Source organism: Gavialis gangeticus, unplaced genomic scaffold, assembly GCF_001723915.1.
Source record: "Gavialis gangeticus isolate Ggan-Ray unplaced genomic scaffold, GavGan_comp1, whole genome shotgun sequence".
In the NCBI taxonomy this organism is placed as follows: domain Eukaryota; kingdom Metazoa; phylum Chordata; order Crocodylia; family Gavialidae; genus Gavialis; species Gavialis gangeticus.
Window position 1 is genome coordinate 17,759,081 of NW_017729011.1, and position 18,142 is coordinate 17,777,222.

The 18,142-nt window shown below is 50.0% G+C and overlaps 1 protein-coding gene across 2 annotated transcripts in view; it reads left to right on the forward strand.

Annotated features, from left to right (window-relative positions):
• The window catches only part of NTNG2 (netrin G2), an 86,945-nt gene that overhangs the window by 29,507 nt on the left and 39,296 nt on the right, over positions 1 to 18,142 (forward strand). For both annotated transcript variants that reach the window (XM_019510708.1, XM_019510709.1), the window contains exon 2: positions 6,901 to 7,544. In XM_019510708.1, coding sequence (XP_019366253.1) covers positions 6,901 to 7,544 — 644 coding nt within the window. The remainder of the gene's footprint in view (positions 1 to 6,900; positions 7,545 to 18,142) is intronic.

An 18,142-nucleotide genomic window follows, 5' to 3' on the forward strand; every position in this document is an offset into this window, starting at 1 on the left:
GAAACGCCCCAACCCAAGACCCTGGAACCGGGCATTCAGATTCTAAATAGTGTTGATATGGATCTGAACGCTGCAGCCAGCCTCGTCTCTAATGGTTTGAGCCAAAACTTTCCATCTAATGTTACCCAGGCGTGGGGAAGATCCAGTTTGCTCTGAACTCTGTTGCCTTGGCCTCTTTCCAGGCATTTCATAGAAAGTTAGGGTTGGAAGTGACCTTAGGTCATCTAGTCCAACGCCCTGCACAAAGCAGGGCCAGCCCCAACTAGATCATCCCAGTACAGGCTTTGTCTAGCTAGGTCTTAAAAAACCTCCAAGGATGGAGATTTCATGACCTCTCTGCATAACTTGTTCCAGTGTTTTGTACCCTCCTAGTGAGAAAGTTTCTTTTAATACCCAACCTAAGCTTCTCTTGCTGCAACTTGAAAGCATTGCTCCTTGTCCTGTCATCCGCCACCACCGAGAACAGGCCAGCTCCATCCTCTTTGAAACCCCCTTCAGGTAGTTGAAGGCTGCTGTTAAATTTCCCCTCAGCCTCCTTTTCTCCAGACTAAGTAAACTCAGTTCCCTCGGCCTCTTCTTACAAATCATGTCCCCCAGCCCCCGAACCATTCTTGTTGCCCTCCGCTAGGCTCTCTCCAGTTTGTCCACATCCTTTCTGTAGTGGGAGGCCTAAAACTGGACACAGGACTCCAGATGCGACCTCACCAGTGCTGAACAGAGGGGAAGAATCACTTCCCTCGACTTACTGGCAACACACCTACCACGGACAGCACGTGCTCCTGGTGGCTGGGGGAGTGCAGCGGTGGCAGGCGGGAGCGCGGCCGTGCTGGGTGGGGAGGAGGGGTGGCAAGTGCTGACCAGGGGGTGGCGACCACTCGCAGGCGCTGCCGGCAGCATCAGTGGTGGCCAGCGGGAATTGCTGACCGCCTGCAGATGCTGCTGGCGGTGTTGGTGGTGGGGTGGTGAGTGGCGACCACCCCCAGGCACCATGGCCACTGTCGGTGGCGCCTTTTTGCAGGGGGTGCACCATCACGCTCAGGGGGTGCACATGCACCCCCCTACATGTCACCCTGACATCTACCAATGCAGCCCAGGATGCTGTTAGCCTTCTTGGCAACAAGGGCACACTGGTGGCTCTTCTTCAGCTTATTGTGCAGGGTAACCCCCAGGTCCTTTCTGCAAAGCTGCTGCCCAGCCAGTCAGCCCCAGCCTGGACTGGTGCATGGGATTGTTCCATCCCAAGTGCAGGACTTTGTACTTGTCCTTATTGAACCTCATGAGATGTCTTTTGATCCAATCCTCCAACTCGTCTAGGTCTCTCCGAAACCTAACCCTACCCTCCAGCGTGTCTACTACTCCCACCAACTTGGTGTCATCTGCAAACTTGCTGAGGGTGTGCTCTGTGCCATCTTCCAGGCCATTGATGGAGATATTGAACACAATTGGCCCCAGGTCCTCAGCAGATCTGCCAGTTAGAGGCACCCTTGCACTGCTAAAATTTGCTGTTGGAAACTGCACTCAAGCTATCGCAGTTAGCAACCTAATCTCTGACACTTCAAGCTGTGTTTTCACATGTTAATGTAGGTTTGACATCATGTTAGTTAACAACAGAAAAAAAAAAAATGGTTACAACACAGCATGCTAAAGAACAGGAACATTTATACATCTAAATTGCTAAAAGGACAATCAAGTCAGTAACAAATGCTACCATGCAAATTAAAGTGAATGCCTTATTTTTTTCAAGCTGATTGAACAATCCAAGTCTCCACCTGCTCACTGATGCAGCCTTGTATATTAAAAGTGGGCAGATTATTTTTAAGGACACATGGCATGGGCAAGAGTGAGATTCAGAAGTATTACCTGGAATTGTTTCAGTGCTACTTAACAGATCTTCCCAGGACTAGCAAAGCAGCCAGAAAACGGCCATCTGTTTCTGCCTTCTCCCCCGCCCGACACAGAGTCCAGACAATCCAACCATTTGGAAGTTGACTGAGTATTTCTGGACAGGAGTACATGTCAATAAGCCTGAATGCAAACAGCAGTTTAGAAACCAACTTGCTCGATTAGCTGGGACCAGACCCAAGTTCTGCCTTTTAGCACTCTCACATTTTTTAAATTAAGTATTCACTTCCTTGTCCTACTCATTTCACATCAGGTGCTCTAATAAAGTCCTCCATGGCCAGTACCTTCATTCAAGGTGAAGGAAAAGCATCCTTTATGCCCTTGCACAGGTTATGCAGACCTTGGGTTCAGAGGCAGAGGAGTGAAAAGGCACTGCCTACCTGCTGTACCCCCTGTGCAAGGGAAGTAAGCACAACTTGGATTCCCTCTTCCTCCTGTCCTATACACTCCAGCCTGTGGATCTGAACCCGTAGAGGTCAACACCCTCGTTGACTATACTAAGGGAACAGAGCACTGTCCCTTCCCTGAGCTGGTTCTGAAGGGAAGAAAATAAAAAAAAGAAAACAAAATAACCCCTGTGTTATGCTCCTGCCCACGAGGTCTTATCTGTTTTTCTGTTTTGCTAGGATTTCCCTGGTGGGTTTTTTTATTTGCACAGTGCAACCTTAGCAGCATGATGCCTCATTATCTTCTGTGGGCTCTGACCCACTCAGCTGGGTCATCACTGGTTATTAAGAAAGACTTCAACAAAAAGCCAGAAGAAAGCGATCCATTAAAAGTCTTTGTCCACAGTAGGGAAAGTAGAGCTATACTGGTTAAACTATCCCAGCAAGCCCTTCTGGTGTAGATGCAGTTTATACCAGCAAATGTCAGTATTGCTTGTAGCAATGGCCCAAATGAAATGAGAGACAGCAGCTAAAACATTTTACATTAAGGGGATGTTGTGTCCACACAAGAAGGGCGTGGAAACAGGGTTTGATTCAAATGGGTATTTTTTCCCCTTCCATTTCCATCTGCAGCTTTTCGGCGGCGCAGCACTCGGCATTGTTAAAACTGTTTTATTGCACCCAACAAGTGGCTTTGCTTCAATAGCGTGAATGATTCCCCAATATGTAGCATCTCTTAAATTATACACTAGTATATCAAAGACCTTCTAAAGAATTCTGGATCCTGTCATAGCCTATACATCACAATAGCACATAAGCTTTACCATGCAGGAGCAGATCACTGACCCAGTCTACCAGATATATTGGCCCCTGACAAGAGCAGATTATCTTGCTCCTTGAGGAACATCATCCTAAAGCTTTGGACAGCTTCAGAGATATTCGCATGGTGGTCTTCACATCTGACCTCCCCGAGAGTCTGATGTATAGCACGGATCCCGTCTATTTGGTTTGCATGGCTGCATGGGTTGTTAAGGGTGATCATGATATCCATCCCGTTTTGTTTAGGGATCAGCTGAAGTATTAGTTTAATATCCAATATCTTCCCTTGGAGGATGGGCTCACTAATCTCACAGTCCCCAGCGATTACCTTTCCTCTGCCTTTCATACATGCGTGTGCATGCCCTCCCCCATTACAAAGGTTACTAAGCGAAGCATGTGAAAGAGAAACTCCAGAATTAAGGTTGCCCACACCACCTTAATGTAGTTGGCTTGCACACATCCATTACACTACAGACTTCAGCTCTCCGAGCACTTTTTTTCCCCTTCAATCAACCCCTGCCTCATACAGTGCCAAGGATAGATGGTGCTCATTTAATGATCAGCTGCTCAATATTTTGTTTCAGCCTCTTTGTTCAGCATGTGGTCCCATGCTTTACTTACAGTACACTGTTCAAATGCTGCTCTGAAGACCGATTTATTTGTTTCCTCCAGGGCTTTTCTATGGTAGTCAGCGCTAGACTATCCAAGCACTTTGCATATATTATGTTATATTCCCAGCGCTCCTAGGTGAGTGGAAGAGGCTGGACTATGTCCATTTTACAAGTGGGGAGTAGAGACACTGAGATATAAAATCAAAAGGTTTGGGTGCCCAGTTGGAGACGAGCAAGACCAGATATTTCACAGCACTTAGCTTCATGAAGCACTTGGTATGTTCAAACCCAGGCTCCCATCAGCTCCTTCTGCAGCTAAGAGTACCCAGTGCTTTTGCAATCATACCCCCTAGGTTATCAAGTTGGGCATCTAGAAAATAAGAAATGAGGAAACAACAGCCTCTTCTCCTGTAGGAAGTTTGGTCAGAATGACTTGCCCAGCAGCAAGAAAAGAAACTCGACCACACAAGTAGGGATGCAATCCAGGGCTACAAGACAAGACAGCCACTTCAACAACCAGAAGCCACTCCTAATGCTCTGCCTCACCAGCTCACACTTTCTGATTTTTGCAACGTGCATTTGGGCACTCACCAGACCGCTGTATTTGTCCCAGTGTTGTGTCCCAGCCTGGTGCACTTCAGCTTCTGAGTTTGGAGAGAGAACCCGCACGCTGCCCTTGGCATAGCTCGCCGAGCTCGCTCTCAGAGTGCAGTTGCTGTGTTTGCCATCTCTGCCTGCAAGGCAGCACCTGCAGCTCAACTGCGCATCTCCTTGGGCATATTGCAGCCCCTCAGCCTCCTTTAAGCCTAAAAGCCCCTTCCCCTGCTTAACTCTACCCACGTGAGAGGCCTCTCCCTCTGCCACCCATAACTTAGCAGCTCTCGCCCCTCATCTGGCTCCAGCTGTGCCTCTCTTCCCCTAAGCTGGTGAAACACCAAGAAAGAAACCCCAAAAGAGAGCCAGTCCTGCTCTTTTATAACCTTCCTGCCTGCTCTGGCAGGTGACCTCCAAATCAAGCCCAACAGCTGACCACATCTTTCTGACAGGTGATTTCATTGCTTCTGATGAAGGTGAGAAGAAGCTGGCCTGTGTGATCACATACCAGTGGTGGAGATAATTTATTGTTAGCATATACAGGGTTTACAATCTCAAATAAAATTCCTAAAATGCCCACAGATTCCTCAACTCATTATAGCATCCAGAGATCCAGCCCTTTCTACTGCGCAACCCTGAGTGAGCCTCAGGGCAGGTCCATCCTGAGTCCTGAATGTGACTGTGTAATTAAAGACTTTGTACATATACATAATAGAGGCAAACCAAGGTTTCAGGGGCAGCCTTAACCCCGGCATTTCCTAACTGGCAAAAGCTTAATTTAGCAACTTTAATCATGTTCTTTTTATGGAGTTCTGTGCGTGTGTGCGTGTGTGCACATGTACACATGCATGTGGGGGGGATGCATGTGAGTAAGTGTGTACCTGTATGCAACTTCCCATGTTTTTCAAGCCAAAAGAATAAAGAGAAGTGAAATCCCATTCTGTAGCTTCATCAGCCAAGCAGTAGCTATCTGAGCAGTAGGATTGGACCCCTTAAGCCCCTTCTGCCAGACCTTTGCTACTTGAGGCTGAGGGGCCGAATGGCTTTGTTCGGGGGCTTCTTTCTTGGATATTAGGGAAATCTTTCTCGCTAGGAGGGTGGTGAAGCACTGGAATGGGTTACCTGGAGAGGTGGTGGAAGCTCCATCCTTGAAGGTTTTAAAAACCCAGCTCAACAAAGCCTTGGCTGGGATGATGTAGTTGGGGCTGGTCCTGCTTTGAGCAGGGGGCTGGACTAGATGTGACCTCCTGCGGGCCCTTCCCACCCTCGTTTTCTGTGATTGAACTAAGGCATGACCGGTAGGAGCAGTGACATGTTGTCATCTCTGCTGACCAGAACCAGGAGGGGTGGGGACACACGCACGGCCAATAGTGGGTTTCCCATGTTTGCTGACGGCAGAAGAGCAACGGCCCTCAGGAATTTGGGTTTCCATTCCTGGCGCTGCAGGGAGTACACTTCCCGAGCACGCTCTTCCTTTCTGCTCCGTCTCTTCCAGCCTGTCCCTGCCTCCTCGCTTCTCCGCCCTGACTTGTCCCATCCTCTGTGCCAGCTAGTCAGCAGCCAAATTCCCGTCCCCTTGGCCAGCCATTCCCAGCTTCACCTCTCCACGTCTCATCAAGTCTGTCTCTTTGCTCCCTAAGCTCCTTATCCAGGATAAGTCTCCTCTCCAACCCACTTCCCAGGCCCTTGCCCCAGTCTCCCCCCACACTGGCTTCTTGTCTCAGTCTCCTTGCCCATCCTGTCACAGGCCTTCCCCCAATCCACCCCCTTGAGAGATGTTATCCCTATTGTCACCCACACTTGCTCTGAGCCCAGGCCAACCAGTCCCAGTCTCCTCTTCTGTGAGCTTGTAATCTCGTCTTCATGTTCCTTCCCTAGACACCTCGTAGGCTGCCACTGCTGGTTTCCCCAGCGGCTCCTTTGCTCAAACATTTCCAGCCTCCTGACTTCTAATTTCCCACCTTAGTGTTTTTGCCCTGCCGGTTTGTCGCAGATTGTTATCCTTCCTTCTGTCCCAGTCTCGCCAGTCTCTTTGTCCCATCCTACTCTCCCACCCACGCTGTGGTCTCAATCTTGTCCCTTCTGCCTTGTGCCTAAGTCAGCTGGGGCACCAAAAGGTGTCAGTGGACGCATCTACATGTGCATTTGAGCGCGCATTACCCTTTTTTGATGCACATTAAAGCGTCACAAAAAACCCACGCTCTTTAGCTAATGCACATTAAAACAAGCTAATGTGCATTTTTCTAGTACCTCACAAGGGAAGTAACTAGATTTAACGCACATTAGGTACAGCACATAAAAGAAAGCGTAGACGTGCCCACAGAGTACACCAGAGGCAGGCTCCCTGCTCTCGCATCAAGCGCCTGGCCCCATTCAGCCCACAACGCCTGGGTTCGCGTCTACAGCCTTTAGCCGGAGCATCCTCAATCACCCTGTCAGGTTATTAGCAGTAGCGGGTGTGAGTGTCTCAAGCATATGCCGTGAGCATATTTGGAAATTCCAGCTCCACCTCTGCTATTAAGTCTGCAAAATGTCTAAGACTCCTGTTTGTTGCTGTCTTTTCTTGTCATTGATTGTTCTTCTTTCAGGAGAACCCATACTTGTGCAGTGATGAGTGTGACGCTTCCAACCCAGACCTGGCCCACCCGCCAAAACTTATGTTTGACACCGAGGATGAAGGGCTGGCCACTTACTGGCAGAGTGTGACATGGAGCCGCTACCCGGAGCCCCTGCTGGCTAACATCACGCTCTCCTGGAACAAGAGCATCGAGCTGACAGATGACATTGTGATAACCTTTGAGTATGGCCGACCCACCATCATGATGCTGGAGAAGTCCCTGGACAACGGGAGGACTTGGCACCCCTACCAGTACTATGCAGATGACTGCATGGAAGCCTTTGGCATGCCAGCACGGAGGGTCAGGGACCTTTCTACTACCAGTGCCAACAGGGTGCTGTGCACGGAGGAGTACTCCCGCTGGGTGGGCTCCAAAAAGGAGAAGAACGTGCGGTTTGAGGTGAGGGATCGCTTTGCCATCTTTGCTGGCCCAGACCTCAAGAACATGGACAACCTGTACACCAGGCTGGAGAGTGCCAAGGGCTTGAAGGACTTCTTCACTGTGACCGACCTGAGGATGAGGCTGTTGAGACCGGCTCTCGGGGGGACCTATGTTCAGAGGGAGAATTTGTACAAGTACTTCTATGCTGTCTCCAACATTGAAGTCATTGGCAGGTACCCGCTGCTTGTTTGCTTTCTATCTTGCTGCTTGGAGGGCTGGGAACGGGGGTATAGTGTTGTTTTTAGAAAGCTGAGCTAAGTATTTATTGACTTAACAGATTATCAACTCGACATCTCTCCCATTCGCCCTCTGATTTGGTCCCTAAATCAGAACAAAGTCAAAAGAACAAGCGTACTTGTATGATGGGTAGCTTGTTGCCCAACAGGAGCCCTCCTGAAGGAAGCATCTCTGCACTGGAGACTGAGCATTGTGCTTCCTTGTGGATATTAAGCCTGGCTAGTGCCTAGAGTGAGGCAGCCAGAAGGGGAATGGGTTGTGCAAAATTCTGTTCCCCGTACTTCCATCTCTGCCACTGACTTGTTCTTCATCCTTGGCCAAGTCATTGAGCCTCTTATATGCTCCATGCTCTCCTGCTAGCACAGCTGCTTGACTCACCATCATCAGTGTCTGACCCTACCTCTGTTTAGAGTGCCATCTGGCAGCTAGCACCTTCCCGAAAAGGCCAAATACCTATTTTGATGTGTTGAAGGTCACCCTCCTCATGTCATGGCTCAAACAAGGGAGCTCCACGTGAAAAATGCACTGTACGGGGAGGATGCTAGGAAGAGCAGCCCTCCAGGACCTGCCCGGCTACCCCATGCACATCACTGTGTTAGTTGTGATGGTGAGGGTTACATCGTTCCCTCCTGCTATTACAGGGCTGAGCTCCTTCTCAGCCCTGTGAGCTCACCTCCTTCCTGACATGCAGCACCCACCCTGCTCTTCCAGCTCACAGCCTCTCCGGAGGTAGGTGTTTAGATACATCTAGAGTGGCAGAGTCTCTGCCCCCAAAATCTTACAGTCCAAGGAAGGGAGTCGCACATGACAGGTGCTGGAGATGGGTAGCCGATAAAGCTCAGACCATCAAACCCTGTTGATTTGTGAGATCAGTCAGGATTTGAACACAGGGCCCAGAGCAGACCATCCACATGACCAAGCCCCAGGCACCCCCTTGTCCTTTGCCTCAGTCCTGGCTCTGTCGTGCAGCTCAGTCCACTAGCAGTTTTGGGGGCAGCTTTTTGTTTCTTCTTGGCTTTATTCTTTCGTTTCTCTGCGCAGTGCCATATGTTACGTTATGACATCAACCAACAAAGCAAAGTAAGGTGGAAAAGTGCCGAGATGGCTAATTTCCCACCCAGCTTCTGGATTTCAGCTTGTTTGAGACTTGCAGGCAAGAAGGGGGGGGGGGGGAAAGTCCCACCCAAGGAATGAGACTCTCAGCTATCACCATGGTGACAGATGAGCAGCTTGTACCACTTCCAAGCTGTTGGCTTCTGAGACGTACAAGTAGCAATGTTTTGCAGGTGCCACCAGGACGGGCTTTGTCTGAATTTGCTCCAAGGAAATGATGACAAGAAGCTGAAAGGCCCCTCTGTTCTGAGTAAAAGCTTGAGCGGAGGGCCCGTCGGAGAAGCGGCTCAGCTCCCAAGGACAGACCTGCCCTCCTTCAGTCGTGGGCCACCCGTTTTTTTGACGGGGACCCCCACAGAAGTCTTCCCCTTTAAGAGGCAGTATGTTAGGTCACTGGGAATATTCATGCTCGCAGAGAGGAACTGGGAAGGGCCGGGGAAGCCACAGGTTCATTTTCCCCTGATTATAACCAAGGTTGGAAGCAGCACACTTCCATGAAGCGGCAGGGGATGGAAATCCCTTTTTTCTTGGAATACAGCACAGCCTGTACGATCGGCTAGGTCCACAAAGGGGAAAGAAACTGTCCCCATGGAAGTATGATCAGAAACCCCCAGGGATAAAGTCGTCGCTCTGCAGGAAAATCAACCCCCCCCCACCCCCCGTCTTCGTTCCAGCCAAGGAACGTGACTGGAGACCCAAGGGCACAAAGGTCTTTGCTCTCTGGTCCATCTCCTGCTCGTATGGCCCTTTGCTTCTGCAGCCAGGGTCACCTCTGCCCTGCAGGGCTTGCTGAGAGCTTGGCTCGGCAGCTGCCAAGGCATGTGGTTGATGCGGCTGGCAGTAACCCATCCATGGGTACAGCAAGCCCACTCTGGCTGAGTCTGTTGGCAGAAGGGATTGTAAGAGAGGCATCCGTTCATTAGGCCCGGTTAGGCTCACGGGCCATGACGGGACTGCAGGGCATGCGGTTTGGAGGATGCCAGATCAGGATCAGTCACCAGGTGCCCCCTCTTGGGCTTAAAAAAATGGGTGCGTTTGTTATCCACTGGGTGGGCAGCCCAAGAGGATGATATGTGGAGCGCGGTGGGGGCAAGCGGTGCTTTCTAATCCAGATGAAGTGCTCCCTGCCCTCTGGCATTTTCAGTCCAGGTGAGACTCACCTGCTAACTTTTTGATCTAGTTTCCACACATTACCTGTTTAAGCCTCGGAAACTCCGCTCTGAGGCAGGTCAGGATTGGCAGCCCCATTTTACAGGGGCAGAAGCCAAGGTAGCCGTGCCACCCCCAGAAATGTTCAGGCCTGGGGCAAGTCACGCAGTCAGGCCTCTCTCCCTCCAACACTCTGGTACCTCTTTGCAGCTGGTATTCTGACGGGAGATGGATCATTTTGGATCCACCCTGCTGACATCCTTGCCCTCTTAGCACCCACTCCCTGCCATGGCAAGAGACAGACGAGTGGGATAGTTGGTCTGACACGGCATCTCTTCCGCTCGCTGCTGACATTAGGGTAAGAAACAACCTTCAGCAGGTGCCCGGAGAGGTACCACTGCTCTGCTCACCTGAGCAGCGAGAAGGATAGGTGTTGATGAACGCCACGGTGCTTCTTTACTCAGGATGCAGTGGTCTTGGAGGAGGCTTTGAGCAGGGCTTACATCAAGGCAGGGCCAGCCCAATTCCCATCCCTGCACGCCGCGCTTGTTAGCAAAAAGTAAGAGGTACAGAACATAAAACGCGCTCGAGTGCATTCATGTTCTTTGGAATCACTATAGCTATCAAGAGGCTTTTCCCATCCCTTGGGTACTGCACTAGCTGGTTCACTTGGGTGTTTCTCCTTTCTTTCTGTGCTGTTCAGGTTCTTCACTGTGATACTTTTTCTCTCCTTAATCAGAGACTCAGCGAGAGCTTCACAACAAGAAAGACCTTAAAAAAAAACACCCAGCACACCAGCCTTTTTGGTCCTGTGGGCACAGAGTTCCACTTACTCCGTATTTACCATTCAAGCCCTGGCTTTTGCGTGAGGCACCTCAGAAACTAAAGCCAGCTCTGACCCCAAACTTAATGAGATTAACTTTTGATTTATTTATTTGTTCTTTCCTCAAGCAAGTAAAAGCCGCAGTGGGTTGTATAATGCATCTCTAGGGCCCTCAGCAGAGGGGAGGATGGGTTCGGACTGCAAATGACCACTGGAAACGGCTGTGCACTTTCCAGCGGGGATGGAATTAAATGCTTTTTGGGCTTGATTTTTTTTTCCCTTCATTTCTGAAGACCTCCCTTCTGAATTGGCTGAGTGCCCCATGAGGACAGCTGCCCTTGGCCACTATGGGACAGTGGCTTCTCTGCATTGCCAGTGCTTACCTTTGGCTTCGGGTAACACTTCCCCTGCTTATGCACTAACTCCTCAACCTCCCCCACCCCACCATGAAAGATGAAGATGAGTTTCTCTGGATGGGAAGAAATACCAGGTTGAAACCAGGGCCAGCCTTATTTCCACTCCCAAGCTTTAGAAACTCAGACAGAGACCCAGTTTTGAGTAACCCTTGGTTCCCCCACTTAGAAATGGCTCAGTTAATTATGCAGAAGACACCCTTTATTTGCCAATACATGTGGAAAATGGGAGGGGGTCCCCCTCCATCTGGCTTTTCCACAGCTCTCAGTATTGCTGCTCAAAGGCCTAATGTTGAGGGAAGAATTCCTGCCTGCTGGAGAGGAGCCAGGGCCGCAGGGAGGAGAGTGGGGGAGAGAGAGAGAGAAAAAAAAACTTCATGAGAACCGACATCTCCTTCCCTTCCCCGTCTACTTCTGCAATTGCTTTAATTCCAGCCAGCAATTTTTCACGGGCAAGTAATCTAATTGTGACTGTAAGTGAAGCTAATTAAGGTGCAGGTACTTAAAACCAAATTGAATCCTGTGTACAGTGGAGCAAGGGACGGGTCATCAAGAGCAAGTAAGGGGGGAATCAATGAGAGACTGATATAAATGCAGCGCAGGGAAGAGGTGAAGCTAAGCACACCTGAGACTGCTTTGCTGGGCTAAGAGGCGTGGGGGAGAGACAGCGTGCACCGGGGAGCGTGCACAGAAGTCTCCCAGGATACGAGTACTTCCAGGTGGAAAGGGACAAGCGTGCAGCGAGGAGGTCTGTTTTGGGGGAAATCAGGACTGGAGGCTTAGAAACTAAGAGTATTACTGTTGAGAAACAGAGCAAACGGGGGGAGGAGAAACTGCAGGTAAGAGGACGTGTTTGCCTTATTCCATCACCTACAGGCTGTAGGCCAAACTTTGCTGGGAGCCATGTTGTTGTGCTAAGGATTGAAGACAAATTAGGATTTCAGACCGGACTAATCTGACGGATCATTTCATTTCCATTCACCCCACCCCTTAACTAAATAGCCTGAAATCCTGATTTACCAAACACATAAGCAATGCCAATATTTTCGTGAAGCTTTGAATGCAACACTTAACCTTTAAGCAATCCTAACAGGCCATATAGCTATTCTTACAGGAGCCAGGCATCCATCACCACAAGTCAAGTTAGAGGCTGCTGCAACCGCTGGGGCTCCTTAGCAGCTGCAACAACCCTCCTGGGTTAGTTGAGTTGCTTTGCATCACCGGCGAGTCTTTGGGCAATGACCTGGGGGTGCCCATCTCCTCTCCGGGTATGGACAGCTGTTGGCTCGCAGGGAGCTCATCTGCACTTTTGACAGGTCTTGTCTGCAGTGTGCACACACCCTCCTCACCCAGGCAAGCCCAGGTGGGAGTGCCGGTTTAGTTGCTAACAACCCAGCCGTGAAACAGGCTGTTCTGGTTTACGTGGTACCAGATGGCAGTCCGAGAGAGGCCTGGCTTGACAAGGATGTTGTGTCCCCCCACCCCACTTAAGTCTTTTTCCTTTGGTTTTTATATCCTTTTTTTGTAGCTCTCTTCCATCTGTCATAAATATCCACAGTGGTGGTTCCTGTTAGACTGAGACTGCCACCTGAATCCTGCTGCCTCGGACTGCCTCCACATCCTCTTTTTACTTTTTCACTGACCCCAGTTATACAGAGGTCACTCGAAACTGTGACCTGCTTGCCCTGCTTTTAGTGCTGTTTAGTTAGTCGTGTCAAGACAAAATGGCATTACTCCTGCTCAGCTCTTGGCTGAAGCAGCTTTCAGGCCTACAACTTGCATCTGGGAGAATCTGGCACGACCCATGGAAGACCCGAGGAAACGGGGAGTTTTGCTCGGTGCAAATCCTGGTGTTAGTTGTGGCGTGTTAACGGCGCGCCTGCCACATACCCACGTCTCTCTCTGCTCCCTCACTTCCCATCCGCTCAGCTGAGCCCGTTTCTCAACTTACATCTGATGGTTTATTTTTGTTCTCCGTCTCCTTCTTGGTATCCTTTTTCTTCCTCTCCTCCTTTTCTTCCATCCTGTTCCTATCGATCTGCTGAGTAATTGGAGAGGCACTGAATTCGGGACAGGAATAGATGCGAGAGAGCCCTTGGCCAGAGCTAGGGGCACAAGGGAGGGAAGTGGAAAGACCCTTTCCCTTCACAGCTTCGTTCTGCACTCAGCCGAGCAACCAGTCAAACGAGCCTCTTGTGATTCAAAAAACAAGGCTCCTCGGGGCATTTCCTGGGTGCAGCCGGGATCAACGGGCAGGGAGGATGCTCCCATCACGCTGCAGCTCTTCAGAGCAATTTTCTCCCCTTTCTAACATCAGGCAGAGCACTGTGCACTGGGGCACCCGCTCTCACAGAGGTATTAATAAGCTGTAATTGAAGTTAATGTGGCGTGGCCGGGACACATGGAACCAGTTATGAGAAATCAGACTGGGGGAAGTGAATCAATTGTAGGCTCATGATTAAGATTTCTCTTTCCTCCTCCCCTCCCGGCCTCCTTCTCCTCCTCCCTCAGTCTGTCTGTCTTTCCCAGCCCTAAGTAATCCCCCGGGGGAAAATATGGAAAGTAAGCTGCAAGCACATTACTTACATTACAAATCACACATGAGAAGTAAGCTTAGGGAATAATAATGCCTCAGCTCCTGGCCCTTCATCAGGCCAAGGATTAACTAATTAGAAGGGATGATTTTCGGTCCTATTTGTTTTCTTCTCCCCTTCTCCATGATCTGTTTTTATTTTATTTTTTTCCTGCGGGCTTTTAATTTATTTATTTATTGAATCTCATCCTCCTCCCCACCCTCTCCTGGTGCTTTGGTTTCTAATTTTCTCCCCCGTGGTTTTGTGGTGCTGCGAGGTTCACGCTTTCTCGCATGGATTCCCTGCCGGGAATGCATTTCTCTCTGCATAAATAAGAGCAAGGAGTTTGTTGCAGCAAGCCAGAACTCAAGCCCATTATCCTGTCCCCAGCCACAGCCGGTGCCCAAAGCTTCCAGCTCGCTCTGCCCAGGGATCCCCATCAATGCATCTGGTTAATTGTCTGGTTGCATGCAAGGGGATTTTCCTTCTGTGTCTTCAAGCATGATACTCAAGGATACTAGGGGTTTCCAGAGACACGGTATCGCCCTCTGCCCAGCTGTTTTGCCATACGTGATTTTTGTCCCTCCAGCTAGGATTTGGGGGCTGGGGACCGTGGCTGGAATTGTGCAATTGGGTGCACCTGTGTGAAATGAGTTGTGCGCAGTCTCAGCCTCTCTCCTACTGCTTGGCTACACGCAACTTTCTGCCTGTTTACCAATTTGCAGGAGACCCTCTAGATGTGCTTTTGGTCATCTTCCAGGGGTGAGGCTATTTGAGTTTTTTGGTTGGCAGCAGACATGTCCTGTGGAGGGCAGGGCAGCGTATGCATCAGTGAACCGCAAGGAAAATACACGACAGCCAGGCAAAGGAGCATGACAGGGGTGGCTTCCCTTGCATGAGATGTTGCTACCGAGTGCCACTGGCTTGCCCTCAAGCGCTGCCACGCTCTGGCAGTTCCCAGGGAGCATAGCGTACCTGTCACCCACCTTTCCTACATGTTCCAAAATAGTTATTCATGTTTCCCCGAGAGCCAAGATCAGCTGAAATGCTGACTTCCGCAGGGACGGAAAGGAAAGCATACATGTCACCCACATCCCAATAGGTAACAGCCTCCTTGGTTTCCAGGACTGCCCCTCAGCTAGCCAGAGTCTGTTCTGATAATCCCGTGCTTCTCCCATGGATCCCAATGGCTGAGCCCACCCCCTAAACGCTGGAGCAGGGGGATATGGGTGGATTTCTTTTCTTGATCTGGCTTATATTGAAATTAGCTGTAGCTGGGGAGGAATCTTGCCTGTAGTCTGATAGCTAAATTAAGTTACTCGCTCACAGCAGCTGGTTGCTGATCTCTCCACATGACTCTTAAAAGCTATTCTTCCAAAAGGCTGCAAAGCAAAGCTGAGTCCTAGGAGCCTGGCAGTAGGGAAAGGAAGCAGCGAGAGACGCACACCGGAAAGCTCCTCCCTTGTCCATGCACAAGTGACACATTGTCAATATGAGAAGACAGATACCCAAGGTCCTATTACCTGCTTCTGGCTTAATTTTATGATGGTTTTTTACCCCCGTTTTGTGCCACGTTGTGTCTGGCCCTGAGCAGATAATAGAATTTCATCAATAGACTGAGGCGGTGATGTATGTTAAAGCACTTAATATAAAGAGACTTCTACAGGAGCCCAAATTCAATTTGGCCAATGAACTCAATTGCAGGCATTATTGCATTCCAGGAGAAAGGCCAGAGAGCATTTATACACATTACTCTGCAAATATTTATGTTTGCATATCCCTGCTGTGTCCTCCCCACCCATCCCTCCCCTTCTGTTCCCTAATCCCATATGTACAATTTTTTTTTTCCATAAAGGTTGCTTTGAATGTAAATAATGTTCCACAAGTCAGCAGTATTTCAACAGCTGGCGAATGTCAACTTAGTATAAATAAATTGCCGTACCCACTGGAGTGGCTAAGTGCTCTCTTCACCTTGGCATCTTTTAGATGGGGATCTGGGTTAGCAAGAGCAGACAGCGAATTTCTAAGGGTAGCAAGAATCCTTCCCTCCCCTCCCAGCCACTTCTGGCTGAACTCACCAGACCGTGATGCCATCTCTGGGGCACCAGGATCTTTGTGGAGAGTAGCACTCACGGAGGCAGGGAAGACGGGAAGCATCTAGAGGATGGTCTTGATCAGTCCGATGCTTTGTACCACAAAGCTGGGCATGGCAGCGGTCTTATGTAGTGTCCTGTATCTTGAGGCTGCCGTGACTTGGCTCGTATGATATTAGCTTGTCATATTTGGAGCAACAAGGCATGGGCCAAGACCTGAATTTTTCAAGAGCTGAGGGTGCGGCTTGCACGATGCAGAAGTGGCAACACCCAGAGCAGGGTCCAAACTTCCCCAGGACAAGGCCGTGACCGAGTTCAGCTCCCATCTCAACAGCCCCATTTCTAGTCCTGTGATGCATCACTTAGAGGGAGGGACCTCATCTTGAACCCTGCTGGACCCATCTGGGGGAAGGTTTCAGACACAGGGAGTTTATTAAAGCAACACAAAACAAAAAAGAAACACCACTATTTTCAAACTCCAAAGTTTCCTCCTTTTGTGTCAAAACCAGGTTCCCAGCCTAAAAATTGTTGTTACTATTTTTGAAAAAAAATAGCAAAACAATACCCCAGATAAAATATTAAATGCTTGAAAGGCTGGGGGGAGGGGGGGCGGCATGTAGTGAGAAATAAAGAACATGTTCATTTTGGGCTGAGCCAAGCCAGGCATTTTAGGATTTGCTTTTTGGTCGCCAAACAGCACATGCAGTCACTCGCTCAGCTCTGCTCCTGGCAGTAGAGCAAGAGGAGCTTTCTGTACCTCACTGGTCCTTGGCTTGGCTCCCAATTTAGCCTCTGATGTTTTCCTGGCTATCCCAAACAGCGAGGAACCTACTTAAGTTTTTCCCTGGGATTAGACTCCAAACCTAACACCTATCCAGGAAAGCAGGGAGCTCTCTCGGTTCTCAGCTCATTACAAACCATTTCACTAGCTTCCCCAGGCGCAGATGGAGTGCAAAGACACCCTCTCCCCGGCAGCGTCCTTTGCCTTTTGTCCAGACTGGCTGCGAAGCTGGTGAAATATTTGCCTGGCGCTTTCCTGATCTGTCAAAACAGTTGCAGAGAAGGAGGTAACAATGGGGTTAACCATGAGCAGAGTGCTGCCAAAGTGCTGCGTGTTAGCAGAAGCTGCAGATGACAATAAGGGGTGGGGGAAAATAGTTATTCATGTTTCCCCAAGAGCTAAAATCAGCTGAAATGCCGACTTCCGCAGGGACAGAAAGAAAAGAGCTCCCTTCAAATGCATAGTCCCAGGAGACTCATTAAAAGCTCATCAATTATAGTGAGAGCAAACAATTCAGTGGGAAGCGATCATAATCCTTCCCCGGGATGGCAGCCATTAGCAGCATCCCACTCGTGTGAGGAGTTTCTCCAGTGCCAGCTATGATAAGCAGGGTGGGAGCGGAGATTTACACGAGGAGGCATTTTGTTGCAGACGCTAGGGCCAGTGGATTTTTAACTGAGGGCTAATGCTGGGGTGGGAGAAAGGAAAAGGTCCAGATGGTCCCTGATCCCGAATCGATGAGGAACGGAGCACAGGAGAGCTCTCCATCTTTGCCCCGAGAGGCCATTTGCCTTGGCAGTAAAGGACTTGGGCATGATGCGTTTATCCCATAAAATCCGCAACCCGATACCACAGTGACTGACTTGAATCCAGTGCGAGTTGCCCTCGGAAGAATCAGAGCTAAAACTACATCCATGCGAGCTACCCCAGGGCACGGGTTGTGTGTCTGCAGCTATTTTGGCATGGCTGGTTTATGCAGACGGACAGTTTTACCTGTTTCCTGCTGCTACCTAGCGGCAAGGTGCAGTAATAGCAATAGTGGATCATCTGCCTGCTCCAGAGGCCAGTATGATTTACAGTGATGTACAAAAGCAGCACGAATTGCACCAGTGCGAATGTGACATGTACCCAGGCCCAGATCATCCACTGGGGAGCATATCGCGACATCTGGAGTAGGTGCTGAGCAAAGTCACGAGGCAGAGATCGTCTCTGACTGCCGGCGGGGTCTACAAGGAAGGAAGAGCTGGAGGAGCTTACTTTCTCCCTGGCTTCCCTTCTCATGCATGCCAGCCACTGCCTCTGCATAGACCAGGTCTTGCATGGAAGTGTGTGTGGCAGGCTCAGGTGGGCAGGACAGGGTAGGCACTGGCAGCCACTAGGCAGCGAGTCCCATGAGCTCAAGGAAACTTGAGCAGCTTCTGCTGGCCTCTTGCTTAGGGAGCGTTTCCCCCTCCCCAGCATGGCACCACCATGCTAAAATGCAGGACCAGGAGTCCCCAGATTGACCCCTGAGGACTCCCTGTGGGGATTTGGGGAGGAGGAGGATGGTCACTTAACCTCACAGTGCCTCTCTGAGTGTGCTAAGGGGT